Consider the following 26,850-nt stretch of genomic DNA (forward strand, 5'->3'; position numbering starts at 1 on the left):
GAGGGGGAGAGGAAGGAAGGGGCTCAGTCTGGGAAGGCCTCCTGGAGGAGGTGAGCTCTCAGTAGGGCCAAAATCCGCAACCGTCACTTAAAACGTGTCCCCTCTCTTAGTTTTCTGAAAATGCCATTATTGCCGTGTCCTAGTGGCTGTCAATTAATCAAAGAACGGTATTTACTGAGCACTTACTGTGTGCACAGTGCTGTACTAAGTGCTTGGGAGGAGGACAATACAGACACCTGCCCACACCGAGTCTATCAATCACTGCTATTTACTGAGTGCTTTCTGTGTGCAGAGCACCGTGCTTTGCACATAATAAGCGCTTAATAAACGCCGTCACTATCATCGTTACAGCGTAAACGGGGTTGGCGGGGTCCAGCGGGCAAGCGTTCGTTAGATGAATTCACAGACACCGCGCTTTCTTCCAAAAGTTTATTTATGCAAAGCCAAATCAGGAAGTGTTCTGGAAAAAAGTGAAAGCGGTTCTTGCATATTGATAAAAACATTTATAAGCACTTTTAAGCCAGGGAGAACGAGAACTCGGTCGGCAGTTGAATCGTACGCGGTAACCCGCCACTCATGCTCCTTGGCGAGCGGGCACGAGGCCCCTTGCCGTCACGTTCCGGCTTTCCCTGGTTAGCTAAATGGTGGAGTCGGCAATAGCTCGCTTCAAAGTGCTGAAATAATCAAGGGGTGAAGGAATGCTAGGTGCTATCCCACTGTAATTCAACTATACAAGCTTCTTTCGCCGCTTGATAAATCAAGCATCCGGGTAGCGTCACATTCAGTAAGAAGATAACGTTGAATTGTATAGTAGTCAAAAAAAAAAAAACCCAAAAGATAACTTAAATGCTTGTTGGCCACTTCCCGCACACGGAGTTTTAGGATCCTTGCCCCTCCAGTTCTGATGCCGCTATGTCCGGCTCCTCGTCGTTGTAAATGTTTTCGGCCTAGGGACGAGAACGGAATTAGGCAAGTCAGGGAAAAGGTCTCCGGCAAAAAACAACGGGGACGGACCCTGCCTCCCTCCTCCGGCCTTGAGTTTCTCCAGCTCGGAGGCTTTCCTCAACGAGGGTGGTGAAAACGGATTCCTTTCTTCGGCTACTTGGGGCCTTTCAGTCTACATTAATCCTATTAATCCATCAATCGTATTTACTGAGCGCTTACTGTGAGCAGAGCACTGTACTGAGCGCTTGAAATTAAAAGCGCTTGAGTAAATTAGAATTTACTTAAGGTGATCCCCACGATATATTCAGGAACCAACAAGTTGTTGCCAACTTGTACTTCCCAAGCGCTTAGGACAGTGCTCTGCACACAGTAAGCGCTCAATAAATACGATTGATGATGATGACGAACCTCCCCCCCAGTCCCCCGCCGGAAAAAAACGACGCCTCCGTCACCACTCACCATTTGCCATATCTGCATGATGTTGTCCTCGGACACGGAGCAAATCACCCACGGTTCGTTGGGATTCCAGCTAAAATCAGATATTTTGGCCGTGTGTCCTCCGTGAATGAACTGCCAGAAAGAACAAATTAACTTGTACTTCCCAAGCGCTTGGTACAGTGCTCCGCACACAGTAAGCGCTCAATAGATACGACTGAATGAATGAATGAACTTGAAAATGTCCTGCCTCTTAAACCGCCTGCCCAGCAGATTGAAATGAACCTAATTTTGTGCTTCCTGACTTGTAAAATTCAGACTAGAATATTTTGATATACTGACAATTGATACAGAATATTTTGAAGACTTCAAAATATAGTGAAGCATGTATAGTAAATTATGCTAGGTCCAGTGATGATTTCTTTTTCTTTTAAGAGGAAAGCAACTTGCAGCCATCCCGCAACAGATAACGGGCACGCCGGAGAAGTGTGTTGTTTGAAGACAGGCCGTGGCTCAGGGGAGGAAGCGCAACACACGGAAATGCAGCCTAGGCAAGCGGCTTTACTGTGAGTTGGCGGGAAGGGGAAGGTTCCGACCCATTTTCCAGACGAGGCGACTGAGGCCCAGAGAAGTGAAGTGACTTGCTCAAAGAAAGTCACACGGCTTTTAGACTGGGAGCCCACTGTTGGGTAGGGACTGTCTCTATATGTTGCCAACTTGGACTTCCCAAGCGCTTAGTACAGTGCTTTGCACACAGTAAGCGTTCAATAAATATGATTGATTGATTGATTGATTGGCCCAGAGACGGAAAGACGGACGGATGTATGACCGTGGCACCTCTAGGCCCTCCTTGCACCCGCTCGGGCTTACGTACCAGTAGCTCGGGGGGGCCGTCTTCGGCATCCTCTGCTGACTGTTCCTCCCCAATTTTGCTGTAGGAGAAAGGACGGAGGCGATCTTTACAGGGACTATTAGCGTTAACGGGAAGGCTAAATACCATACTAATGGCATTTATTAAGCGCTTACTATGTGCAAAGCACTGTTCTAAGCGCTAGGGAGGTTACAAAGTGATCAGGTGACTGTTCCTCCCCAATTTTGCTGTAGGAGAAAGGACGGAGGCCATCTTTACAGGGACTATTAGCGTTAACGGGAAGGCTGAATACCATAATAATGGCATTTATTAAGCGCTTACTATGTGCAAAGCACTGTTCTAAGCGCTAGGGAGGTTACAAAGTGATCACGTGACTGTTCCTCCCCAATTTTGCTGCAGGAGAAAGGACGGAGGCGATCTTTACAGGGACTATTAGCGTTAACGGGAAGGCTAAATACCATAATAATCGTATCTATTAAGCGCTTACTATGTGCAAAGCACTGTTCTAAGCGCTAGGGAGGTTGCAAAGTGATCAGGTTGTCCCACGGGGGGCTCACGGTCTTAACCCGCATTTTGCAGATGAGGGAACTGAGGCACAGAGAAGTGACTTGCCCAAAGTCACACAGCTGATAATTGGTGGAGCTGGGATTTGAACCCGTGACCTCTGACTCCAAAGCCCGGGCTCTTTCCACTGAGCCACGCTGCTTCTCCGCCATCTAGAAATTCCGCTCCCTGCAGCTTTTTAAAATATTTTTTTCTAGCCTCGACATCTTTTGGCGCCATCGTCGATGTTTCATCTGATTGCTCGGCACACAGTAAGCGCTCAATATATACGATTGAATGAATGAATGAATGACATGGATGGGGCAGGAATTGTGTTTTGTCTTGGCCTCCCAAGATGCCTCCTCCTGTCAAAGCCCTTCACCAGTTCCCCGGTGTAATCATAATAATAATAATGATAATAATGGTATTTATTAAGCGCTTACTATGTGCAAAGCACTGTTCTAAGCGCTGGGGAGGTTACAAGGTGATCAGGTTGGCCCACGGGGGGCTCGCAGTCTCCATCCCCATTTGCCAGATGAGGGAACTGAGGCCCAGAGAAGTGAAGTGTACTAAGCGCTTAGTACAGTGCTCTGCACACAGTAAGCGCTCAGTAAATATGATTGATTGATTGATTGAAGTGACTCGCTCCAAGTCACACGGCTGACAACTGGCGGAACGGGGATTTGAACCCGTGACCTCTGACGCCAAAGCCCGGGCTCTTTCCACTGCGCCGTGCGTGTAGAAGTGGGACCGCTGTATCTTTGAACACCAAAGTTGAATTTACAAATTTTTTTTTTTTAATGGTTTTGAAGCACTTACTCTGTCAAGCACTGTTCAAACACTGGGGTAGGTAGACGTTCATCAGGGTGGAAATGGGGTTGGACACGGACCCTGTCCCACATGGGGCTCAATCTTAACCTCCATTTTCCAGAAGAGGTAACAGGCACAGGGAAGTTGTGACTTGTCCAAGGTCACACAGCAGACAAGGGGCAAAGCTCGGATTAGAACCCAGGTCTTTCCTATGGCCGGCCAGCCCCTTGCTCTATCCCCTAGACCATGCTGCTTCTGGGGCTCACAGTCAATAATAATAATAATAATGGTATTTGTTAAGCACTTACTATGTGCAAAGCACTGTGGAGGTGACACGGTAATCAGGTTGTCCCACGGGGGGCTCACGGTTTTCATCCCCATTTTACAGATGAGGGAGCTGAGGCCCAGAGAAGTGAAGTGACTTGCCCCAAGTCACACAGCTGACAGTTGGCGGAGCCGGGATTTGAACCCGTGACCTCTGACTCCAAAGCCCGGGCTCTTTCCACTGAGCCAGGCTGCTTCTCCAAGTAAGGGGGAGACCCGGTACTGCCTTATTTTGCAGCTGAGGAAACTGAGGCTTGCCCTTGGTCACGAGGCAGAGACGGGACCGGAACCCGAGTCCTCGGGCTTCCAGGTCGCGCTCTCGGTGGCCCATTAACGAGTAATTTCCAGGCCCACGACAAGAATGGAAAACGGACCTGGCGCCGTTGCCATTTTTGTTTCCGAATTCGTTTCCCAATCCTCCACGGGGACAGAGACTGAACGCCGGGCTGGATAAGCCACCAGTCCGAAAGGCTGTCGCCGTGGGCTCCGCTTCAAGTTACAAACCCCCTTCATCTACGAGACCTCATTACCTCAGATCCCACACGTTCAGCCGGCGATCGGTACCGCTCGAAGCCAGAATGGTTTCATTGTGGGGAGACCAGTGGACCTATCGTCGATGGGGAAAAGGCATTTAAGAGAGAATAAAAGGCACTTTGTGGGAGCAGAAGCGCCCACCCGAATAACCCCCCAATTCCTCTTGATGATGTGCGCCCGCTGTCCGACGTTCACATCCGCAATGCCTGTGAAGGACGGCAAGCGGTCTTAGGGTCCTGCCAAGGCTGAGGAGCCTGAGGCCCGCGGAGGTTTGAAGTGACTTGGCCACAGGGACACAGAGCAGGTCACAGCGCTGACAGCAAGGTGACAACCGAAGCCTCCTGCCGCCTCTGCAAATCCCTCTACAAAACCTCATTCCCTGGCAGATTGTCGACAGCACACGGGCAACAGAAAAACAGAGGTGCTTAATGGGGTTTTTGGCGGTGGAAGGCCTGGTGTCCTCGCCCTGGCTGACATTTGCTCTCTGCCATCCCCCAGGACACCCTTAGGACAAATTCTCACGCGCGCTCAAACACCGCTGGACCTAAACCTGTGTCCGTTCAGCCAAGCAAAGGCCCCCCAAAAGTTATTTTGGCAGGGAGGAGGGGGCGTTGAAATCCCTTCCGGACTTATCCCCCAGTCAACCGCTCAATCACCGGTATTTAATTGAGCGCTTAGGGAAAGTACAACATAACGAGGTGGGCAGACACGTTCCCTGCCTCACGGCACGTACCTGGAAAATTTCATCTTTGTGAGACTCAAAGGAGTGGAGCTTTAACTTCAGATTGCGCAGATCCCACAGAGCGACCGTCTGAGGAAAAAGCACAATGTTAAATTCGACCGTTCTCTGGCAAGGATTTTCACCCGGAAGCGACTCACTCAGTGCCCTCGCTGAATGTGTTGGGGATGGCCACGGCTGTGAAATTAACTCAATTCACCCCTTCACCTGCCCCCTCCAAAAAACAACAACAACAAAAAAAGGGCAACATTAACTGAGAAACCTTGTCAGCGGAGCCAGTTGCTAGGATAAATTCACTGTACGGGTTGAAGGACAGGCAGTTGACCTCAGCTGTGTGAGCGTCGACAGAGTGGCTTGGCTTGGAGGTTGTATTGGACCTAGTATCCCATCTGGGATGAAAAGACAAAAACAGAGTTAAACGACGGAAGACAAACCTCCTGCCTGACGGCAGCTTGTCTGCCTAGAGGAGAAGTTGAGTTTCTGGCACGAGGATGGAAAAGAGCCCCCAAAATTGGTGGACAGAGAGGAGGGTGGGTGGGTATCATTTTATGCTCACAGGCGCGGGGGCTGAATTATTTTTTTTATGGTACTTGTTAAGCCTTTACTTTGTGCCAAACCATGGAGTAGATACAAGCTAATCAGGTTCGTTCATTCAATTAAATCTTATCGAGCACTTACTGTGTGCAGAGCACTGTACTAAGCGCTTGGGAAGTACAAGTTGGCAACATATAGAGACGGTCCCTCCCCAACAGCGGGCTCATGTCCCCCGGTCCTAATCCCCGTTTTACAGGTGAGGGAACTGAGGCACAGAAACGGGAAGGGACTTCTCCTCTGCCTGCTGTGTGACCTTGGGCGGAACCAGGTTGAGAGCCAGCCCGGGCTCTTTCTACTAGGTCACGCTGCTTCTTAAAATTAAGTCAGACTTAATTCTTCAAGACCGTGAGCCCGCTGTTGGGTAGGGACCGTCTCTATATGTTGCCAGCTTGGACTTCCCAAGCGCTTAGTACAGTGCTCTGCACCCCGTTAGCGCTCAATAAATACGACTGAATGAATGAATGAAGTCAGGTAAAACGTTTCATCCCTGAAAATTAATTTTCCAAAACTACCTGGCTCCCGTCCGGCAAGAGGAATTCAGGGGTCAGGGGACGGGACGGAATCTCACAGTTTAACTAGGAAAACAGTGGGAGGAGAGTTGGGAGTTTGTGGGTAGCCGGGCTCTTGCCTTGCCACTGCTGAACATCTGGCCCGAGGCTACTAGTTAACAATAATAATAACGATAGCATTTATTAATAATAATAATAATAATAATAATAATAATGGCATTTATTAAGCGCTTACTACGTGCAAAGCACTGTTCTAAAGCTTTGGCGAGGTTACAAGGTGATCAGGTTTTTTTTCTTTTTTTAAATGGCATTTATTAAGCGCTTACTAGGTGCAAAGCACTGTTCTAAGCGCTGGCAAGGTTACAAGGTGATCAGGTTGTCCCATGGGGGGCTCAAAGTCTGAATCCTCATTTTACAGATGAGGCAACTGAGGCCCAGAGAAGGGAAGTGACTTGCCCGAAGTCACGCAGCTGGCAACGGGCGGAGCCGGGATCCGAACCCATGATCGGACTCCCAAGCCCGGGCTCTTTCCACTGAGCCACGCTGCTTCTCTAGTTGTAGTTTCTGGGTCAAACAGAGGAATCTTCTCCTCCTCTCCCTCCTTGCCTTTCTGCAGGATCGGGCCAGAAAATCAAAGGTTTGGTGCGGGGACCTGGCTCGGTGGTCAGCCCGGTTCCCAGGCACTTGCCACGGACACGGCTCAACGGGCCAGCCAGAGGCGTGCCCGTGTGATGCCAAGCAGAAGGAGGCTGTTCCCTTCGCCCGGGCGGCTTACATCATAAGTTTCTGATCGTCGGCGACGGATCCGAACAGGGATTCGTGCAGCAGATGCCAGGCCACGTCTTCCACGACGGCAGAATGGCCAGTGAAGATGGCTTTGGCGTCGACAATTTTGCCTTCCTTTGGTCCCGCGCTTATATCCCACAGACAGACAGTCTGCGGACACACAGGAAAGAAACCGTTAGAGCAGCTGATGCGTAACGGATGACACGCTCCCTGTCACCTCTAAGCTCCGGGTGAACAGGTCTGGGGTTAACAGCGAATGATCCACCGCCAGACTTTTCACTACCTTCCCTGAAGCACAGACCTACTTTATGAGACGATATTCTTTACCAGCTGCTTAAAGGGGTCAAAATTCGCTTGGCTTTCACCATGGAGGGAGAGCTTTGCTCTCTTCCAACCGACTGCACGATCAATTGAGAGGCAGCGTGGCTCGGCGGGAAGGGCCCGGCCTTGGGAGTCGGAGGTCGTGGGTTCTAATCCCGGCCCCGCCACTTGTCGGCTGTGAGACTTTGGGCAAGTCGCTTTAACTTCTCTGGGCCTCAGTTCCCTCATCTGGAAAACGGGAATCAAGACTGTGAGCCCCAAGTGGGACAACCCTGTATCATCATCATCATCATCAATCGTATTTATTGAGTGCTTACTATGTGCAGAGCACTGTACTAAGCACTTGGGAAGTACGAATTGGCAACATATAGAGACAGTCCCTACCCAACAGTGGGCTAACAGTGGGCTCACAGTCTAAAAGGGGGAGACAGAGAACAAAACCAAACATACTAACAAAATAAATTAAATAGAATAGATATGTACAAGTAAAATAGAGTAATAAATATGTACAAACATATACATATATACAGGTCTATCCCAGCACTTAGAACAGTGCTTGGCACATAGTAAGCGCCTAACAAATACCTACATTATTTATTTTATTACTCTATTTATTTTACTTATACCTATCTATTCTATTTATTTTATTTTGTTAATATGTTTTGTTTCGTTCTCTGTCACCCCCTTCTAGACTGTGAGCCCGCTGTTGGGTAGGGACCGTCTCTATGTGTTGCCAACTTGTCCTTCCCAAGCGCTTAGTACAGTGCTCTGCACACAGTAAGCGCTCAATAAATATGATTGATTGATTGATTCAAAAGCGGCAAAATTCCGTTTTAAGCCAAAACAAGACGGGTGACTGACAACCCGTCCGTTTGGTGACGACAACGGCTGGAAAAAGATGGCAGGAAGCAAGAAACAGAGGATTCAGAGAGATGGGTCGTCGTTCCCCCAGGGCACAGGTACCTAAACCCTGAGCTAGGCAGGGGGATGGAGGGTTTCCAACCCTCCGTCGGCCCAACAACAAGCCTGAAGGAGTCACTCCTATCATCCCCGGCCCCCTGCCTCAGTTTCTTCCTTCCGCAGGTGAGCAGCGGAGAGGGCTGGTGGTTCGCTGTTCAAATCGAGTTCAATTCGAGGTACTAAAGGGTGCCGGTCAGGGGAAACCTGCAAGCTGTTCAAAATTTTATGGGAAACTTTTAAAACCTGGATTACGACTTAAATCCCCCGGCCTACTATGAAAAAAAAACTGAAATAGGTCCCTGTGGACTACTCTGGGGGACAACTGCAACTTAAGGACCAAATACTGGGTTCATCTCACTTAGGCCAAGACAGACCTCTCAACTCACTGTATTTGGGAAACTGCTTCAGGGCGGCCACCCGCTTGCTCGGAAAAACGAGTCCTGGATTTTGTTTTTCCTTCACAGGGATAGACCCTTGTGGCGGCAACACTGAGATCCGAGTCTCCCGAAAACCCTCTGGGAAGGTGACCCACGTGAAACGTTAGCGGAGAGAGTGTGGGTCTTACGTGATCATCGGATGCGCTGAGGAGGTGCCCGCTCAGGTTGGAGTTCCACGAAAGGCCATAACCCTCCTTCTGGTGACCTCTTAACCTAAGGTCGGGATTACACTCGCCACTTGGGTCTGGAAGAAAATGGAAAATACGCCTTTCGAATGATTTTCCGGTGACGATCCGTTCAACCGCCACTGCGAAAAGCTGCACGACCCACGACGGTAAGCGTTCGCCCACGGACAAACCGCCACTACTGTTCTAGCACGATGAACCCATTTTTAACTGAGTGCTATGAGTTTTTAATCAACTAGCAGCTGCACCGACAGTTTCTAACCAAGGAGTAGAGAAAACTTGGGCCCCTTATTTCATTTAAAGATGTTTTCCCCTTCTATTGCCATTTCTAGTCATCCATTCGCCCGAACCTCCTGAGTCCACTCGAGGTTGCCGTCTCGATTGTCACCTACCTGGCTTGGAGGGGTGTTTGGTATAATCGAAAACCAGCACATCCGAAGACGGTGTCTTCGTAGCAATGATACAAGGATTCTGAGGCATGTAGCGAGCCCGATTTACTTCGCCTTCGTGGTTGATTTTAATTTCGGTTTCGATCTTTCCAGTTACAGATCCAAAGCCCCCAAATTCTATTTTTAAGAGTGGGGAAAAAAAGCACATTTAAAGGTCAAAAGAAGAAACATTTATTGAGCGTGTACTGTGTGTAAAACGCTAATATTTGCAATAGTACCACAGGACTAAAACATGACCTCTGCCCACAGAGACATGACAATCTGGCAAGGCAGAGACTAATATGCACTTCAGATAGGAAGAAAAAAGACCAATATGACGAATGTCACGGGGAGTGGGTTGACGTTGCGGCAGGGGCGGGGCAGGATACAGGGAGGAGATTAGAAATTAATTGAAGGAGGCCTCCTGAAGAGGTTTCGGAAGAGCTTTGAAGATGGGGTGAGTGGCGGTCTCTCAGATGGGAAGCCAAAGCAAGTTCTGGGCCAGAGGAAGGGAATGAAAAACAGACCGGTGACGAGAGATGAGAGTCGGGCATATTGAGCCCGTTGATGTGAATTCTGGAGAAGTTGTGGAGGAAGATTCCTGAAACTCTCCTGGGCACAAATTTCCCTTCTGACCTCTGAGCGATTCCACTGGTCAAAAAAGGCTCTTTTCACAGGGAAAGTCAGGGCCAGGAATAGCACACTCGGGTGAGAAGAGTGAAGCACAATATCATCTCTACAGCACGCAGTAGTTCGCTGGCCTTAGGGAGGAGAGCTTATGATAATGATGGCATCTATTAAGCGCTATGTGCAAAGCACTGTTTTAAGCGCTGGGGAAGGTTACAAGGTGATCAGCTTGGTGCACGGGGGGTTTACAGTCTCAAGCGCTTAGTACAGTGCTCTGCACATAGTAAGCGCTCAATAAATACGATTGATTGATTGATTGATTGATAGTAAGCGCTCAATAAATATGATTGATTGATTAATCCCCATTTTACAGCTGAGGCCCAGAGAAGTGAAGAGACTTGCCCAGAGTCACCCAGCTGACAACTGGCGGGGCCGGGATTTGAACCCATGACCTCGGACTTTAAAGCCCGGGCTCTCTCCACTGAGCCACGCTGCTTCTCCATACTTTTTTCCCCTCCCTACCTGGCTGCCCAACTAAGTCTTCAGTTCCTCCTTCACTGGGCTCTCGTGAATCGCGTGAAAAAATCTCTTGGATGAGAAGGCATTTTAAGCACAAATAGCTTTTAAGGTCGGCAGCATCTCCCTAACGTTGCTGGCCTGCCTCTTCCTTCTTTTGGCCACTCGTCCTCACGCCTCAGTGCCCTCCCCGCTTCTTTCAAACAATCCATCAGGCCCAGTGCCAGCCACGCACGGGAGCTTAATTACCTCTCCCCCCTTCAGAGGTCTCAGGTTAGGGTTCATCGTTTTCATTCATTCGATCGCATTTATTGAGCGCTCACTGTGTGCAGGGCACTGGACTGAGCGCTTAGGGAAGTCCAAGTTGGCAACACATAGAGACGGTCCCTACCCAACGGCGGGCTCTCGGACGGTGGCATTTTCGCTTTGAAGGTAGAGAAAGACAGTTACGGGAGAATGTGAAAAGGAGGCAAGTAGGTGGGGACTGAGTAACGGGCTAATTTAATCAATCAATCGTATTTATTGAGCGCTTACTGTGTGCAGAGCACTGTACTAAGCGCTTGGGAAGTACCTGCCCACCCACAGTGAAGGAGTAAAGGGAAGGTAAAAGGAGAAAGACGAGGAAGTGCTTAAGGGCCTTGAAAGCAACAATATTTTGTTTTGTTTCAGCCGCACGGTGAAGTGGACACAGCCCGCTGTTGGGTAGGGACCGTCTCTCTATGTTGCCAACTTGTACTTCCCAAGCGCTTAGTACAGTGCTCTGCACACAGTAAGCGCTTAATAAACACGATTTAGTGAACGAATGAATGAGTGGAGCACGGGCTTGGGAGTCAGGCCATTCATTCAACCATTCAATCGTATTTATTGAGCGCTTACTGTATGCAGAGCACTGTACTAACCGCTTGGAAAGTACAATTGGGCAACAGAGACAATCCCTACCCACGAGTAGGGCTCTGGTCGTGATTTCTAATCCCAGCTCCACCATCATCATCAATCGTATTTATTGAGCGCTTACTGTGTGCAGAGCACTGTACTAAGCACTTGGGAAGTACAAATTGGCAACATATAGAGACAGTCCCTGCCCAACTGTTGGGTATGTTTGTACATATTTATTACTCTTCATTTATTTTACTTGTACACATCTAGTCTATTTTATTTTGTTAGTACGTTTGGTTTTGTTCTCTGTCTCCCCCTTTTAGACTGTGAGCCCACTGTTGGGTATGTTTGTACATATTTATTACTCTTCATTTATTTTACTTGTACATATCTATTCTATTTATTTTATTTTGTTAGTATGTTTGGTTTTGTTCTCTGTCTTCCCCTTTTAGACTGTGAGCCCACTGTTGGGTATGTTCCCACTGTTGGGCACTTGCCTGCTGTGTGACCCCGGGCCAGTCACTTCACTTCTCTGGGCCTCGGTTACCTCAATCAATCAATCAATCGTATTTACTGAGCGCTTACTATGTGCAGAGCACTGTACTAAGCGCTTGGAAAGTACAAATTGGCAACACAATCACCTCACCAACACACCTCATCACACCTCATCAAATGGGGACTGAGACCGGGAGTCCTGGTCCCAACCCGATCTGCTTGTCTCCATCCAAACGCTTAGTACAGTGCCTGGCATACAGTAAGCGCTTAACAAATATCACAATTCTTATTATTATCGCAGTTGGACATGGGGAACCAATGAAGGGCTCAGAAAAGGAAGGAAGAAGTGGACAATACAGCCGCTCTGCCCACTGGCCTGCTCTGACCCTGGGTAAGTCACGGAACCTCAGTTTCCTCATTTGTCAAATGGGGATAAGATACCTGCTCTCCCTGGCTTTTAATTCACTCATTCAATCGTATTTATTGAGCGCTTACTGTGTGTAGAGCACTGTACTAAGCGCTTGGGAAGTACAAATTGGCAACATAAAGAGACGGTCCCTATCCGACAGCGGGCTCACAGTCTAGACGACTAATTGCCTGCCTGGCGGAGGGGGGGCAGGGACTCTGTCCGATAGGAGTATCTTGGACTGACCCCAGGGTTTATCATCAATCATCACCAATCGTATTTATTGAGCGCTTACTATGTGCAGGGCACTGTACTAAGCGCTTGGGAAGTACAAATTGGCAACACAAAGAGACAGTCCCTACCCAACAGTGGGCTCACAGTCTAAGAGGGGGAGACAGAGAACAAAACCAAACATACCAACAAAATAAAATAAATAGGATAAATATGCACAAGCAAAATAAATAAATAAATAAATAAATAGAGTAATAGATATGTACAACCATAAGTAATAAATAGCGCTTGGCGCACCATAATATATAAAAATAACTCCGTCACTGTCAGAGGTGGAGAACTGAGCTGAACGGATCCTAGGTCTCACACAGAGCGGCACTCTTTATACGAGGGTGAAGGCATCCCAACTTCATTAGATGATTGTTTTAGGGGCAGGGACTTAACTCACTTCTTCCTGTCTTATACGGGGAATGAATCAGTTCCTCTTGGACCTTATTCATTCAATCAGTCGTATTTACTGAGCGCTTACTGTGTGCACTGTATTAAGCGCTTGGGACGTACAAATTGGCAACATATAGAGACGGTCCCTACCCGACGACGGGCTCGCAGTCTAGAAACAATGGAGGAGATTGAGCGAGAGGAGGGAACAGATTCTAAGCAGCCCAGACATAGGATTAGTTTGCTGCTCTAACCTAGAGTTGTTTTAGAAAGGGCGAAGTGGTGATGAATAGAGGAATTGGGGGAGCGTCTGCTTCCCCAATCAATCAATCAATCAATCAATCATATTTATTGAGCGCTTACTATGTGCAGAGCACTGTACTAAGCGCTTGGGAAGTACAAATTGGCAACACATAGAGACAGTCCCTACCCAACAGTGGGCTCACAGTCTAAAAGGGGGAGACAGAGAACAGAACCAAACATACCAACAAAATAAAATAAATAGGATAGAAATGTACAAGCAAAATAAATAGAGTAATAAATATGTACAACCATATATACATATATACAGGTGCTGTGGGGAAGGGAAGGAGGACAGTAACCAATATTTACTGTCAAATATGCATGGAAATAGTAGCGTACACTTCCATCTGTAGGTTCTACTACGGCTCGGTCACTACGGCAACGGGAGCGCTCAAATTAAAACCGCGGCCGCTGTTTCAAAAAGGTGCACATGGGCGTTTACGAATGCGGAGCCTCAGCCCGGCCGACGCAAGGCAGGATTTGAACTCTTGGCCGCCGGGAGTTCGGGAACCCACCTCCTTTCTCACTGTCGTAGTGAGAGGCGTCAAACTGGGCGTCGTCGTTGGGGATCTGGACGCGGGCCACCACCAAATGGTTCTGCTCATCGGAGGTATGAGTCCCCAGCACCAGCCAGTGAAGGGCGTAATCCTTTCCTTCGGGCCTGTTTTGGGGGGAAAAGGGGACAACCCGCGGGACAAGTTTCACCATGACCCACGACGGAAGAAACGGCACCTGTAAGGTTGTTTTTCTCTAACTAGTTTTACATCAGCTTGCGTCTTTACGTCTCTTGTCCCCACCCAAGTCCCGGACCTGCAGCGCTCTGGAATAACGGGACTCCAAGAGGTCAGGGTGAACAAGAGACGAAGAAATGCTTAAACCGGCTCTGCCGCCTGTCCAAAAAAAGAAAAATCACACACACAGGCAAGTGCTTCGTATGTTTTTTTTCCGGCTCATCGTCAGGGAGTACATTTTAACTGGGCCCTTTCCCTCATCTTTGGGCAAGTCACTTGGATTCTCTGGGCCTCAGTTCCCTCACCTGTAAAACGGGGTTGAAGACTGTGAGCCCCACATGGGACAACCTCATCACCTTGTATCCCCCCATTCATTCAATCGTATTTATTGAGCGCTTACTGTGTGCAGAGCACTGTACTAAGCGCTTGGGAAGTACAAGTTGGCGACATATAGAGACGGTCCCTACCCAACAGCGGGCTCACAGTCTAGACGACTAATTGTCTGCCCGGCGGAGGGGGGCAGGGACTCTGTCCGATGGGAGTATCTTGGACTGACCCCCAGCGCTTAGAACAGTGCTTCGCACATAGTAAGCGCTTAATAAATGCCATCATTATTATTATTATCTCCACACGCTTCGCACATAGTAAGCGCTTAACAATACCAGCTCCTTCGCGCTCTCGCCCAGGAGGCTCTGGTGGGTCTGGAATTCTCACTCTCTCTTCCCGTGACCCTGGGTAAGTCACGGAACCTCAGTTTCCTCATCCGTCAAACGGGGATAAGATACCTGCTCTCCCCGGCTTTTAATTCATTCACTCAATCGTGTTTATTGAGCGCTTACCGGGTGCAGAGCACCGTGCTAATGGCCCTGAGCTCACGGCTGAGGGAGTGTAGAGGAGAGAGGTGAAGGAACTGCCTACCTGCGTTAAACGTGCCATTTGAATTATGCCTCAATCATACCTGCTTTAAAGCCATCCTTTGGTCACCAGACTCCTTTGGTACAGCTCTTATGCGAAACTTAGCTGAGCACATTTATACCCTTCCTCAGTGGCTAATCGCCAACCCAGAACCTATCTGGTTCAACCGCACACAGCCAGCGCAGAGTGCTAACTGTCCTCCCATCTCTGCACGCAGTAAGCGCTCAGTAAATACGACTGAATGAATGAAATCGAGGTGCCATTAAAAAAAAGCCCTCAGACACCTAGATACATCATGTATATATGTATGTATATATATGTATATATGTGTATATATATGTATATATGTATATGTATGTATATATGCATATGTATGTATATATGTATATATACATATATACGCATATGTATGTGCATATGTATATGTATGTATATATGTATATATACACGTATGTATATATGTATATGCATGTATATGTGTATATATACATGTATGTATATGTATGTATATATGTATGTGTATGTATATGTGTATATATGCACGTATGTATATGTGTGTATATATGTATGTATATATGTTTGTACATATTTATTACTATATTTATTTGTTTGTTTTATTTGTACATATCTATTCTATTTTATTTTGTTAGTATGTTTGGTTTTGTTCTCTGTCTCCCCCTTTTAGACTGTGAGCCCACTGTTGGGTAGGGACTGTCTCTATATGTTGCCAATTTGTACTTCCCAAGCGCTTAGTACAGTGCTCTGCACATAGTAAGCGCTCAATAAATACGATCGATGATGATGATGATGATCTGGTTAAATTCCAGGTCAGAGACCCCCTCACTCCTTCCCCGCCTTTACCTGAGGGGTGGCAAAATTTCTGGCCCAGGATTAATCAATTAATGGCATTTCCTGAGCACTTACTTGGTCCTCCATGTCTGAATGTAAGACTGTAAGTGCCTTGTGGACAGGGAATGTATCACTTCTTTGTTTAGCACTTCCCACCCACTAAGAATAGTGCACTGCTCCGCACACGGTAAGCGCTCAATAAATCTGACTGAATGAACTTGACGGTGCCTCACCTGTAAAACGGGGGTTCGACAACTGTTTTCCTTTCCCCTTAGGGAGCATCGTGTGAGATGGGGGTTGTTTCCATCTTGTGTCAGCCCTACTGCTTAATACAGTGCTTGGCTTCCCAAGCGCTTAGTACAGTGCTCTGCACAGTGTAAGCGCTCAATAAATATGATTGAGTGAATGAATGAATGGGGGGGACACAAGGTGATGAGGGTGTCCCACTTGGGGCTCACAGTCTTCATCCCCATTTTACAGGTGAGGGAACTGAGGCCCAGAGACTTGCCCAAAGATGAGGGAAAGAGCCCAGTTAAAATGCATAACAGATACCACAGTTAATACTAATTACGATTATTACGACACCACCATGTTTTGAGGGGCTGCTGCAAGGTGCAAACCAACCCCCAGAAAAGTTGTTTGGTTTACAATCCGGTCCCCCGGAAATCTGTATTTTTTCCGCTTACGTTTATTGCGCCCGTTACAATTTAAACCCCGTAATTCCTCCATTCCGCCAAAGGCTAATGTTACTTACTGATGCAAAGCCCGTCTTCTGGAAAATTAGAAAGAGTAAAAATTCCAGTTACTAAAATGCACTCGATCTCTCCATAAGCACTATACCGAGGGATCGAGTACTTAGTACACTGATCTGCCTCCAGTAAGCATTCAAATATTAATGGCTGATTGACGGTGAGGCTTGGGACGAAGGAATACTTTCACTTAGCTCTAGCAGGTGGCCTGCCTTTTTCTATGTCATCGGACCAAAACAAAATACAATTTTGTATTTTGTCTACAAAATAGGAGAAGCAGCGTGGCTCAGTGGAAAGAGCCCGGGCTTTGGAGTCAGAGGTCATGGGTTCGAATCCCGGCTCTGGCACGAGTCTGCTGTGTGACCTTGGGCAAGTCACTTAACTTCTCTGAGCCTCAGTTACCTCATCTGTAAAAATGGGGATGAAGACTGTGAGCCCCACGTGGGACAACGTGATCACATTGTATCCTCCCCAGCGCTTAGAACAGTGCTTTGCACATAGTAAGCGCTTAACAAATGCCATCATTATTATTATTATTATTATTACAAGACGAGCACAGAGGCAGCGGTGTCAATGATATTGGATTTTTACAATCAATAAGGTCGATAATTCCAGAGTCCAAGCAATGTGCAGATTTTAGATCCGTGGACTTCGCATGTGGTCAGAACCACAGACTGCTCTTAATGATAAGGGCGGGTCCTAAATGCTGCCCATTGGTGATCCAGGAAAATACATTTTCCAACCTCAGATGCAGGCTGGCAAAACTTGTCTTGGCTTCAAAAAGCAACCCGGGCTGGGGATTTTGGACTTCTGCATTTTCCCCTGTACAGGACATTTCTCCATTTAGAAGCACCTGAAGTTCTCCCCGTGAGAACTGAAGCTCATCACATTGCACTCCAAAAGAATCAAGATTTAAAGGCAAAAAAAGAGAAATCAAAGCTCTCTCCCCGGGAGCCTGAGTGACCTTCTCGTCATCCCTCTGATTTTGTCAAAACTGCCCCAGCTTTTTAATCCTGTAAAGCGCCGCTCAAAAGCTACTTCCAGGCAGAGTGTGACTGAAACGCAATGTTTGACCCCCACAATAATTCTGGCAAGTTATCCCTCCATTCTCACTCTCACTCTCCATCACCTTTCCGTGGGGACCTTATCCACTTTATATGCAACGAACGGATCTAGTTTCTTCCACACCGTGTCAAATAACCTTCTCGTGAAATCAAACAGGGGCACTTCTGGCCTCCAAGCACTCGACACCCGTCACGTCTGCCAAAGAAATGTCTGTTTTCCAGATCCTTTACCTCGTTACGTCGGGAAGCCACTGGACAGTGAGGCTGGGCCATTCGAGAGCATGGGTCATTACCAAGTCGTACAGAAATGGGGTATTCTTTTTCCATATTTTGTATTCTTCGTTGATAACACGCTCCTCCACCGTATCCTCGAACACTGAAAATAAGACAGATTGCTCTATAAATAGAATGATAATGGTGTTTGTTAAGTGCTTACTACGGGCCAAGTACTGTTATAAGCACGGTACGGAGAATACGGAGAAGCAGCGTGGCTCAGTGGAAAAGAGCCCGGGCTTTGGAGTCAGGGGTCGTGGGTTCAAATCCCGGCTCCGCCAATTGTCAGCTGTGTGACTCTGGGCAAGTCACTTCACCTCTCTGGGCCTCGCTGACCTCATCTGTAAAATGGGGGTTAAAGCTGTGAGCCCCCCGTGGGACAACCTGATCACCTTGTGACCTTCCCAGCACTTAGAACAGTGCTTTGCACATAGTAAGCGCTTAACAAATACCATTATTATTGTTATTGGTGATGGTATTTGTTAAGCGCTTACTATGTGCAAAGCACTATTCTAAGTGCTGGGAAGGTTAACAAATACCATCACCAATAACAATAATAATAATAATAATGGTATTTGTTAAGCACTTACTATGTGCGAAGCACTGTTCTAAGCACTGGGGGGATACAAGGTAATCAGGTTGACTCACGCGGGGCTCACAGTCTTCATCCCCATTTGACAGGTGAGGGAACCGAGGCACAGAGAGGCAAAGTGACTTGCCCAAAGTCACACAGAGACAAGCGGCAGAGCCGGGATTAGAACCCACGACCTCTGACTCCCAAACCCGGGCTCTTTCCACTGAGCCACGCGGCTTCTCGATTATTAATATATCGATATATAATTATCTTGTCTCCCCCTTTTAGACTGTGAGCCCACTGCTGGGTAGGGACTGTCTCTAGATGTTGCCAATTTGTACTTCCCAAGCGCTTAGTACAGTGCTCTGCACACAGTAAGCGCTCAATAAATACGACTGATGATGATGATTAATATTATAATATAAATATATTGGACGTTATAATTATATATTAATAATACAATATAAAATCTGCCAAAGCCTACTTTTAAAACATCATATTGTTTTGCAAATGAGGAAAGCTTTGACCCACCTGACTGTCTGCCTCACTTCCTAAATCACCCCAACGCTCTGCTCATTTTCTACCGCAGATAACCGGTGTCCCTGCGTGGTTAAGCCATTAGGGCTGGGTGTGTGTCTGTGACTCGCAACACAATAATGCACATTGTGTTCACGCAACAAGCCAGCAATTGCAGGCGGTGACAACCCACCTTTCAGGTAAGGCATCAGGACAATAAATCGCGGGGTCTATCCTAAGCACTCATGGCTTGGCACATAGTAGGCGCTTAACATATACCATCGTCATCATCATCATTATTATTATTATTATTGTACCTCTCCTATTATTATTATTATTATTGTACCTCTCCTATTATTATTATTATTATTATTGTACCTCTCCTATTATTATTATTATTATTATTGTACCTCTCCTATTATTATTATTATTATTGTACCTCTATTATTATTATTATTGTTGTTATTATTATTATTATACCTCACCCAGTGCTTATAAGCACTCATGGCTTGGCACATAGTAAGCACTTAACATATACCACCACCATCATCATTATTATTGTTATTACTATTGTACCTCTCCCAGCGCTTAGCACAGTGCTAGTCACATAGTAAGCACTTAACAAATACCATCATCATGATCACTGGATCTATTCATTCATTCATTCAGTTGTATTAGTACAGCGCTTAGTACAGTGCTGGTCACATAGCGCTTAACAAATACCATCGTTATTATCATTGGATCTATTCCAGCGCTTGGCACCTAGTAAGTGCTTAACAAATACCATTATTCTTATTACCATTATTGTATCTATTCCAGTGCTTAGTACAGTGCTGGTCACATTCATTCATTCATTCAATCGTATTTATTGAGCGCTTACTGTGTGCAGAGCACTGTACTAAGTGCTTGGGAAGTACAAGCTGGCAACACATAGAGACGGTCCCTACCCAACAACGGGCTCACAGTCTAGAAGGGGCGCACAGTAAGCGCTTAACAAATACCATCCTAATTATTATTATCATCATTATTGTATCTATCCCAGCGCTTAGTACAGTGCTGGTCACATAGTTAGCGCTTAACAAATGCCATCGTTATTATCACTGGATCTACTCCAGCGCTTGGCACCTAGTAAGCGCTTAACAAATACCATTATTATTATTACCATTATTGTATCTATTCCAGTGCTTAGTACAGAGCTGGTCACATTCATTCACTCATTCATTCATTCATCCATTCAATTAATCGTATTTATTGAGCGCGTACTGTGTGCAGAGCACTGTACTAAGCGCTTGGGAAGTACAAGTTGGCAACATCTAGAGACGGTCCCTACCCAACAGCGGGCTCACAGTCTAGAAGGGGCAGACGGACAACAAAACAAAACATATTAATAAAATAAATAGAATATGTACAGGTAAAATAGGGTAATAAATATGTACAAACATATATAAATAGTGACTTAAATATAAATAGCACATCCCTCTAAATGTTTATCACAACCCAAAATTTGGTAACCCAGTTTTCTGGATATGCATACGCTAGGTATCCAAGCATGGGGACTTTCCTTTTCTCAGAGCAGTAGTTGCCCAAAATCAATCAATTAATCAATGGCATTTATAATAATAAGAATGGCATGTATTAAGCAGTTACTATGTGCCGAGCACTGTTATAAGCGCTTGGGGCTTTCCTTTTTTCAGAGCAGTAGTTGCCCCAAATCAATAAATCAATCAATGGCATTTATAATGATAAGAATAAGAATGGCATGTATTAAGTGGTTACTATGTGCCGGGCACTGTTATAAGCGCTTGGGGCTTTCCTTTTTTCAGAGCAGTAGTTGCCCCAAATCAATCAATTAATCAATGGCATTTATAATAAGAATAAGAATGGCATGTATTAAGCGGTTACTATGTGCCGAGCACTGTTATAAGCGCTTGGGGCTTTCCTTTTTTCAGAGCAGTAGTTGCCCCAAATCAATTAATTAATCAATGGTATTTATAAGAAGAAGAAGAATGGCATGTATTAAGCGGTTACTATGTGCCGAGCACTGCTATAAGCGCTTGGGGCTTTCCTTTTTTCAGAGCAGTAGTTGCCCCAAATCAATTAATTAATCAATGGTATTTATAATAAGAAGAAGAATGGCATGCATTAAGCGGTTACTATGTGCCGAGCACTGTTATAAGCGCTTGGGAGGTTACAAGGCGATCACATAGTAAGCAGTTAAATACCATCATTATTATCACTGTATCTATTCCAGCGCTTAGCACATAGTAAGCACTTGGCAAATACCATCATCATTATAATTGTATTTACTCCAGTGCTTGGCTCATAGTAAGCGCTTAAAAAGTACCATCATTATTGTTGTGATTATTATTGTATCTCTCCCTGCACTTAGTACAGTGCTGGTCACATAGTAAGCGCTTAAATACCATCATCATTATCATTGTATCTATTGCAGTGCTTGGCACAAAGTAAGCGCTTAACAAATACCATCCTTATCATTATTATTTTATCTATCCCAGCGCTCAGTACAGTGCTGGTCACATAGTAAGCGCTTAACAAATATCATCATTATTATTGCTGTTTCTATTCCAGTGCTTGGCACATAGTAAGCGCTTAACAAATACCATCATTATTATTATTATTGCATTTATCCCAGCGCTTAGTACAGTGCTGGTCACGTAGTAGGCGCTTAACAAATACCATCATCGTTGTTATTATTATTGTATTTATCCCAGCGCTTAGTATAGTGATGGTCACATAGTAAGCGCTTAACAAATATCATCATTATTATCACTGTTTCTATTCCAGTGCTTGGCACATAGTAAGTGCTTAATACCATCATTATTATTATTATTATTGCATTTATCCCAACACTTATACAGTGCTGGTCACATAGTGAGCTCAACAAATACCATCATCATTATTATTATTATTATTGTATTTATCCCAGCGCTTAGTATAGTGATGGTCACATAGTAAGCGCTTAACAAATATCATTATTATCACTGTTTCTATTCCAGTGCTTGGCACATAGTAAGCGCTTAACAAATACCATTATTATTATTACTGCATTTATCCCAGCGCTTAGTACAGTGCTGGTCACACAGTAAGCTCTTAACAAATACCATCATCATCATTATTATTATTATTCTTATTATTGTATTTATCCCAGCGCTTAGTAGAGTGGTGGTCACATAGTAAGCACTTAACAAATACTATTATCATTATTATGACTGTATCCATCCCAGCGCTTAGTAGAGTGGTGGTCACATAGTAAACTCTTAACAAATACCATCATCATTATTATTATTATTGTATTTATCCCAGCGCTTAGTACAGTGCTGGTCACATAGTAAGCGCTTAACAAATACCATCACCATTATCATCATTATGATTGTATCCATCTCAGCGCTTAGTACAGTGATGGTCGCACAGTAAGTGCTTAACAGATACCATCATCATTATCACCGCTAGTAATATTAACAATAACATAATATATTATATTATGATGTACTAATCATTACGTTAGCAACATATAATGCAATATATTATAATATACTTAATAATAGCATAATATCATAATTATACCATATCACTGTTAATCTATTATAATATTTTATTACTAATGTTAATCATTACATATTAGCACTATATAACACAATATATTATAATGTACATAATAATGATATTATTGTTGATATATTATTATGTTTTATTATAACACAATATATTATAATGCACATAATAATATATTATTGAGTGCATTACATTATTGTCGATATATTATGTTTTATTATTAATGCTACACTATATAATATTATTATATTACAACATGCGATACATATTACATTAACATATATGCATGATTAATATGTTGGTACTATTACATTGGTTATTACACATTAATAATATCGCTATGTAATATTAATGCTATATTGCTATTGATATATTATTGTTTCATTATTAATGCTATACTATATAATATTATTATATTACAACATGCGTTACATATTATATTAACATATCATATGCATGATTAATATGTTGGTACTATTACACTGGTTATTACACATTAATAATATTGCTATGTAATATTAATGCTATATTGCTATTGATATATTATTGTTTCATTATTAATGCTATACTATGTAATATTATATTACAACAGGCAATACATATTACATTAGCACATCATATGCATGATTAATATGTTAATACTATTACATTGGTTATTACACATTAATAATATTGCTATGTAATATTAATGCTATATTGCTATAGATATATCATTATGTTTTATTATTAATGCTATACTATATAATATATTACAACAGGTGATACATATTATATTAACATATATGCATGAGTAATATGTTAAGACTATTACATTGGTTATTACCCATTAATAATATTGCTATGTAATATTAATGCTATAGTGCCATTGATATATTATTGTTTTATTATTAATGCTATACTATATAATATTATATTACAACATGCGATACTTATTATATTAATATATGCATGATTAATATGTTAATACTATTACATTGATTACACATTAATATTGCTATGTAATATTAATGCTATATTGCTATTGATATATTATGTTTTATTATCAATGCTATACTATATAATATTATATTACAACAGGCGATACATATTATATTAGCATGTCATATACATGATTAATACGTTAAGACTATTACATTGGTTATTACACATTAATAATATTGCTATGTAATATTAATGCTATACTATTGATATATTACGTTTCATTATTAATGCTATACTATATAATACTATATTACAATAGGCGATACATATTATATTAACACATATGCATGATTAATATGTTAAGACTATTATATTGATTACCCATTAATATTGCTATGTAATATTAACGCTATATCGCTATTGATATATTAAGTTTTATCAATGCCATACTATATAATATTATATTACAACATGCGCTACATATTATATTAATATGTATATATCAATGCTATGTATATATGTGCATATTAATTATTATTATATCATATGTCATATGCATGATTAATATTTTAAGACTATTATATTGGTTAGTACACATTAATACTATTGCTATGTTAATAATATTATATGGGTTACTATAGATTAATAACATATAATGTGATACATTATAATAGGACAAATGGTAGTGTCCTATCCTTGTCGATAATCTTATATTATTGTTAATATTAATCATTATCAATAATCACAACCAGAGCCACAGAAATTCCCAACAGGTGTGCAGGCGGGCGGGGGTGTTGTGTGGCACCCTACCGCGCGGGGGCGGTGTCGAGCAGCGAGCAAAGGCGGGCGGGTGTGTTGTCAGGAACCCCACCGCGCGGGGGCGGTGTCGGGCAGCGAGCAAGGATGCTGTGTGGCACCCCACCGCGCGGGGGCGGTGTCGGGCAGCGAGCAAGGGCGGGCGGGCGGGGGTGTTGTGTGAAACCCCACCGCGCGGGGGCGGTGTCGGGCAGCGAGGGCGGGCGGACGGGCGGGGGTGTTGCGTGGAACCCCACCGCGCGGGGGCGGTGTCGGGCAGCGAGCGCAGGAGGGCGGGCGGGGGTGTTGTGTGGAACCCCACCGCGCGGGGGCGGTGTCGGGCAGCGAGCAAGGGCGGGCGGGCGGGGGTGTTGTGTGGAATCCCACCGCGCGGGGGCGGTGTCGGGCAGCGAGCGCGGTGTCGTGTGGAACCCCACCGCGCGGGGGCGGTGTCGGGCAGCGAACACGAGGGCGGGGCCAAGCGGTCAGAGTGCGGGGCGCATGCGCAGTTCCTCCCCTCCCTTCCTCTCCCCTCCCCCGCAAGCGCTCGGCCTGGCGCCGCCGCCCCGCGCGCACGCGCCCCTCCCCCCCGCGCGCCCCTTACTCTCTTTATTGGCCATGTTGCGTGGGTCGGCCGCGCGCGCCCCCGCTTCCGTCTCCCCCGTCCCGGCGCCGGCTCGGTCCCCTCCCTCGGGCCCGCCGACCGGCCTCCGCCGGACCCGAGCCCTCCAAACCTGGCGGCCGACTTTCCGCCCCGCGCAGGCGCACGAGCCCGCTGGGGGGGGGGGGGGGGAGGGGGGTCAGAGAGCAAACGGCGTCGCCGTTTGCGGAGCCAATGGCAGCGGGGAGCCGGCGGCGCATGCGCGGGGGGCGCCGCGCAGGCGCGCGCGCTTGCCGGAAGTCGCCGCCGGGGGGGGCGGGGGGGGGAAGGAGGGGGATGAGACAGCAAAACGGGCGAGGCGCTGTCATGGCGTCTCCTCCTCTGAGGGGAATCTATCAATCCTATTTATTGAGCGCTTACTGGGTGCAGAGCACTGGGCTGAGCGCTTCAGGGGAACAGAAGAAGCAGTGTGGCTCACTGGAAAGAGCCCGGGCTTTGGAGTCAGAGGTCGTGGGTTCGAATCCCGGCCCTGCCACTCACTTCACTTCTCTGGGCCTCAGTTCCCTCATCTGGAAAATGGGGGTGAAGAGTGTGAGCCCCATGTGGGACAAGCTGATCACCTTGTATCCCGCCACCAGCGTTTAGAACAGTGCTTGGCACATCGTAAGCACTTAATAAATGCCAAGGAGTTGGAGGTCGTGGGTTCTAATCTCACTTGACTGCTGGGTGACCTTGGGCAAATCACTTCTCTGGGCCTCAGTTCCCTCATCTGGAAAATGGGGATGAAGAGTGTGAGCCCCACGTGGGACACGCTGATCACCTTGTATTCCCTCGCCCCCAGCGCTCAGAACAGTGCTTTGCACATAGTAAGCGCTTAATAAATGCCAAGGAGTTGGAGGTCGTGGGTTCTAATCCCGCTTGTCTGCTGGGTGACCTTGGGCAAATCACTTCTCTGGGCCTCAGTTCCCTCATCTGGAAAATGGGGATGAAGAGTGTGAGCCCCGAGTGGGACAAGCTGATCACCTTGTATTCCCTCGCCCCCAGCGCTTAGAACAGTGCTTGGCACATAGTAAGCGCTTAAAAAATGCCAAGGAGTTGGAGGTCGTGGGTTCTAATCCCGCTTGTCTGCTGGGTGACCTTGGGCAAATCACTTCTCTGGGCCTCAGTTCCCTCATCTGGAAAATGGGGATGAAGAGTGTGAGCCCCGAGTGGGACAAGCTGATCACCTTGTATTCCCTCGCCCCCAGCGCTTAGAACAGTGCTTGGCACATAGTAAGCGCTTAAAAAATGCCAAGGAGTTAGAGGTCGTGGGTTCTAATCCCACTTCAATCAATCAATCGTATTTATTGAGCGCTTACTGTGTGCAGAGCACTGGACTGAGCGCTTCAGGGGAACAGAAGAAGCAGCGGGGCTCAGTGGAAAGAGCCCGGGCTTTGGAGTCAGAGGTCGTGGGTTCGAATCCCGGCCCTGCCACTCGTCAGCTGGGTGACTCTGGGCCACTCACTTCACTTCTCTGGGCCTCAGTTCCCTCATCTGGAAAATGGGGATGGAGAGTGTGAGCCCCACGTGGGACAAGCTGATCACCTTGTATCCCCCCCCAGCGCTTAGAACAGTGCTTTGCACATAGTAAGCGCTTAAAAAATGCCAAGGAGTTGGAGGTCGTGGGTTCTAATCCCACTTGTCTGCTGGGTGACCTTGGGCAAATCACTTCACTTCTCTGGGCCTCAGTTCCCTCATCTGGAAAATGGGGATGAAGAGTGTGAGCCCCACATGGGACAACCTGATCAACTTGTAACCTCCCCAGCGCTTAGAACAGTGCTTTGCGCATAGTAAGCGCTTAACAAATGCCAAGAAGTTAGAGGTCGTGGGTTCTAATCCCACTCGCCCCACTTGTCTGCTGGGTGACCTTGGGCAAATCACTTCTCTGGGCCTCAGTTCCCTCATCTGGAAAATGGGGATGGAGAGTGTGAGCCCCA

At 45.8% G+C, this 26,850-nt stretch overlaps 1 protein-coding gene across 2 annotated transcripts; it reads right to left on the minus strand.

The window, feature by feature from the left end:
* Positions 1–415: 415 nt before the first annotated feature.
* On the minus strand, positions 416–24,996 carry RBBP7 (RB binding protein 7, chromatin remodeling factor). 2 transcript variants are annotated; one of them, XM_038757252.1, is made up of 12 exons: positions 24,878–24,993; positions 17,853–17,997; positions 13,829–13,974; positions 9,386–9,559; positions 8,937–9,052; positions 7,080–7,240; positions 5,464–5,590; positions 5,196–5,273; positions 4,459–4,535; positions 2,255–2,312; positions 1,405–1,515; positions 416–947 (listed from the first exon to the last, which is right to left on the minus strand). In XM_038757252.1, the coding sequence occupies exons 1-12, from the start codon at positions 24,891–24,893 to the stop codon at positions 879–881; spliced, it is 1,278 nt and encodes a 425-aa protein (XP_038613180.1). In that variant the 5' UTR covers positions 24,894–24,993; the 3' UTR covers positions 416–878. The 2 variants fall into 2 exon arrangements, with proteins under 2 accessions (XP_038613180.1, XP_038613181.1); XM_038757253.1 differs by lacking the exons at positions 416–947; positions 1,405–1,515; positions 2,255–2,312 and adding an exon at positions 2,324–2,478 and having other exon boundaries at positions 24,878–24,996.
* Positions 24,997–26,850: the final 1,854 nt, after the last annotated feature.

This window comes from Tachyglossus aculeatus, chromosome 15, assembly GCF_015852505.1.
Source record: "Tachyglossus aculeatus isolate mTacAcu1 chromosome 15, mTacAcu1.pri, whole genome shotgun sequence".
Lineage (NCBI taxonomy): Eukaryota > Metazoa > Chordata > Mammalia > Monotremata > Tachyglossidae > Tachyglossus > Tachyglossus aculeatus.

Bases quoted from the DNA above. Each gene is read 5' to 3' on its own strand.
- RBBP7 (XM_038757252.1), bottom strand. The intron at 13,975-17,852 runs GTAAAGGATCTG...CCCCCAAAACAG, and splicing joins TGGCTTCCCGACGTAACGAG to GCCCGAAGGAAAGGATTACG. The intron at 948-1,404 runs GTGAGTGGTGAC...TCTCGTCCCTAG, and splicing joins TCATGCAGATATGGCAAATG to GCCGAAAACATTTACAACGA.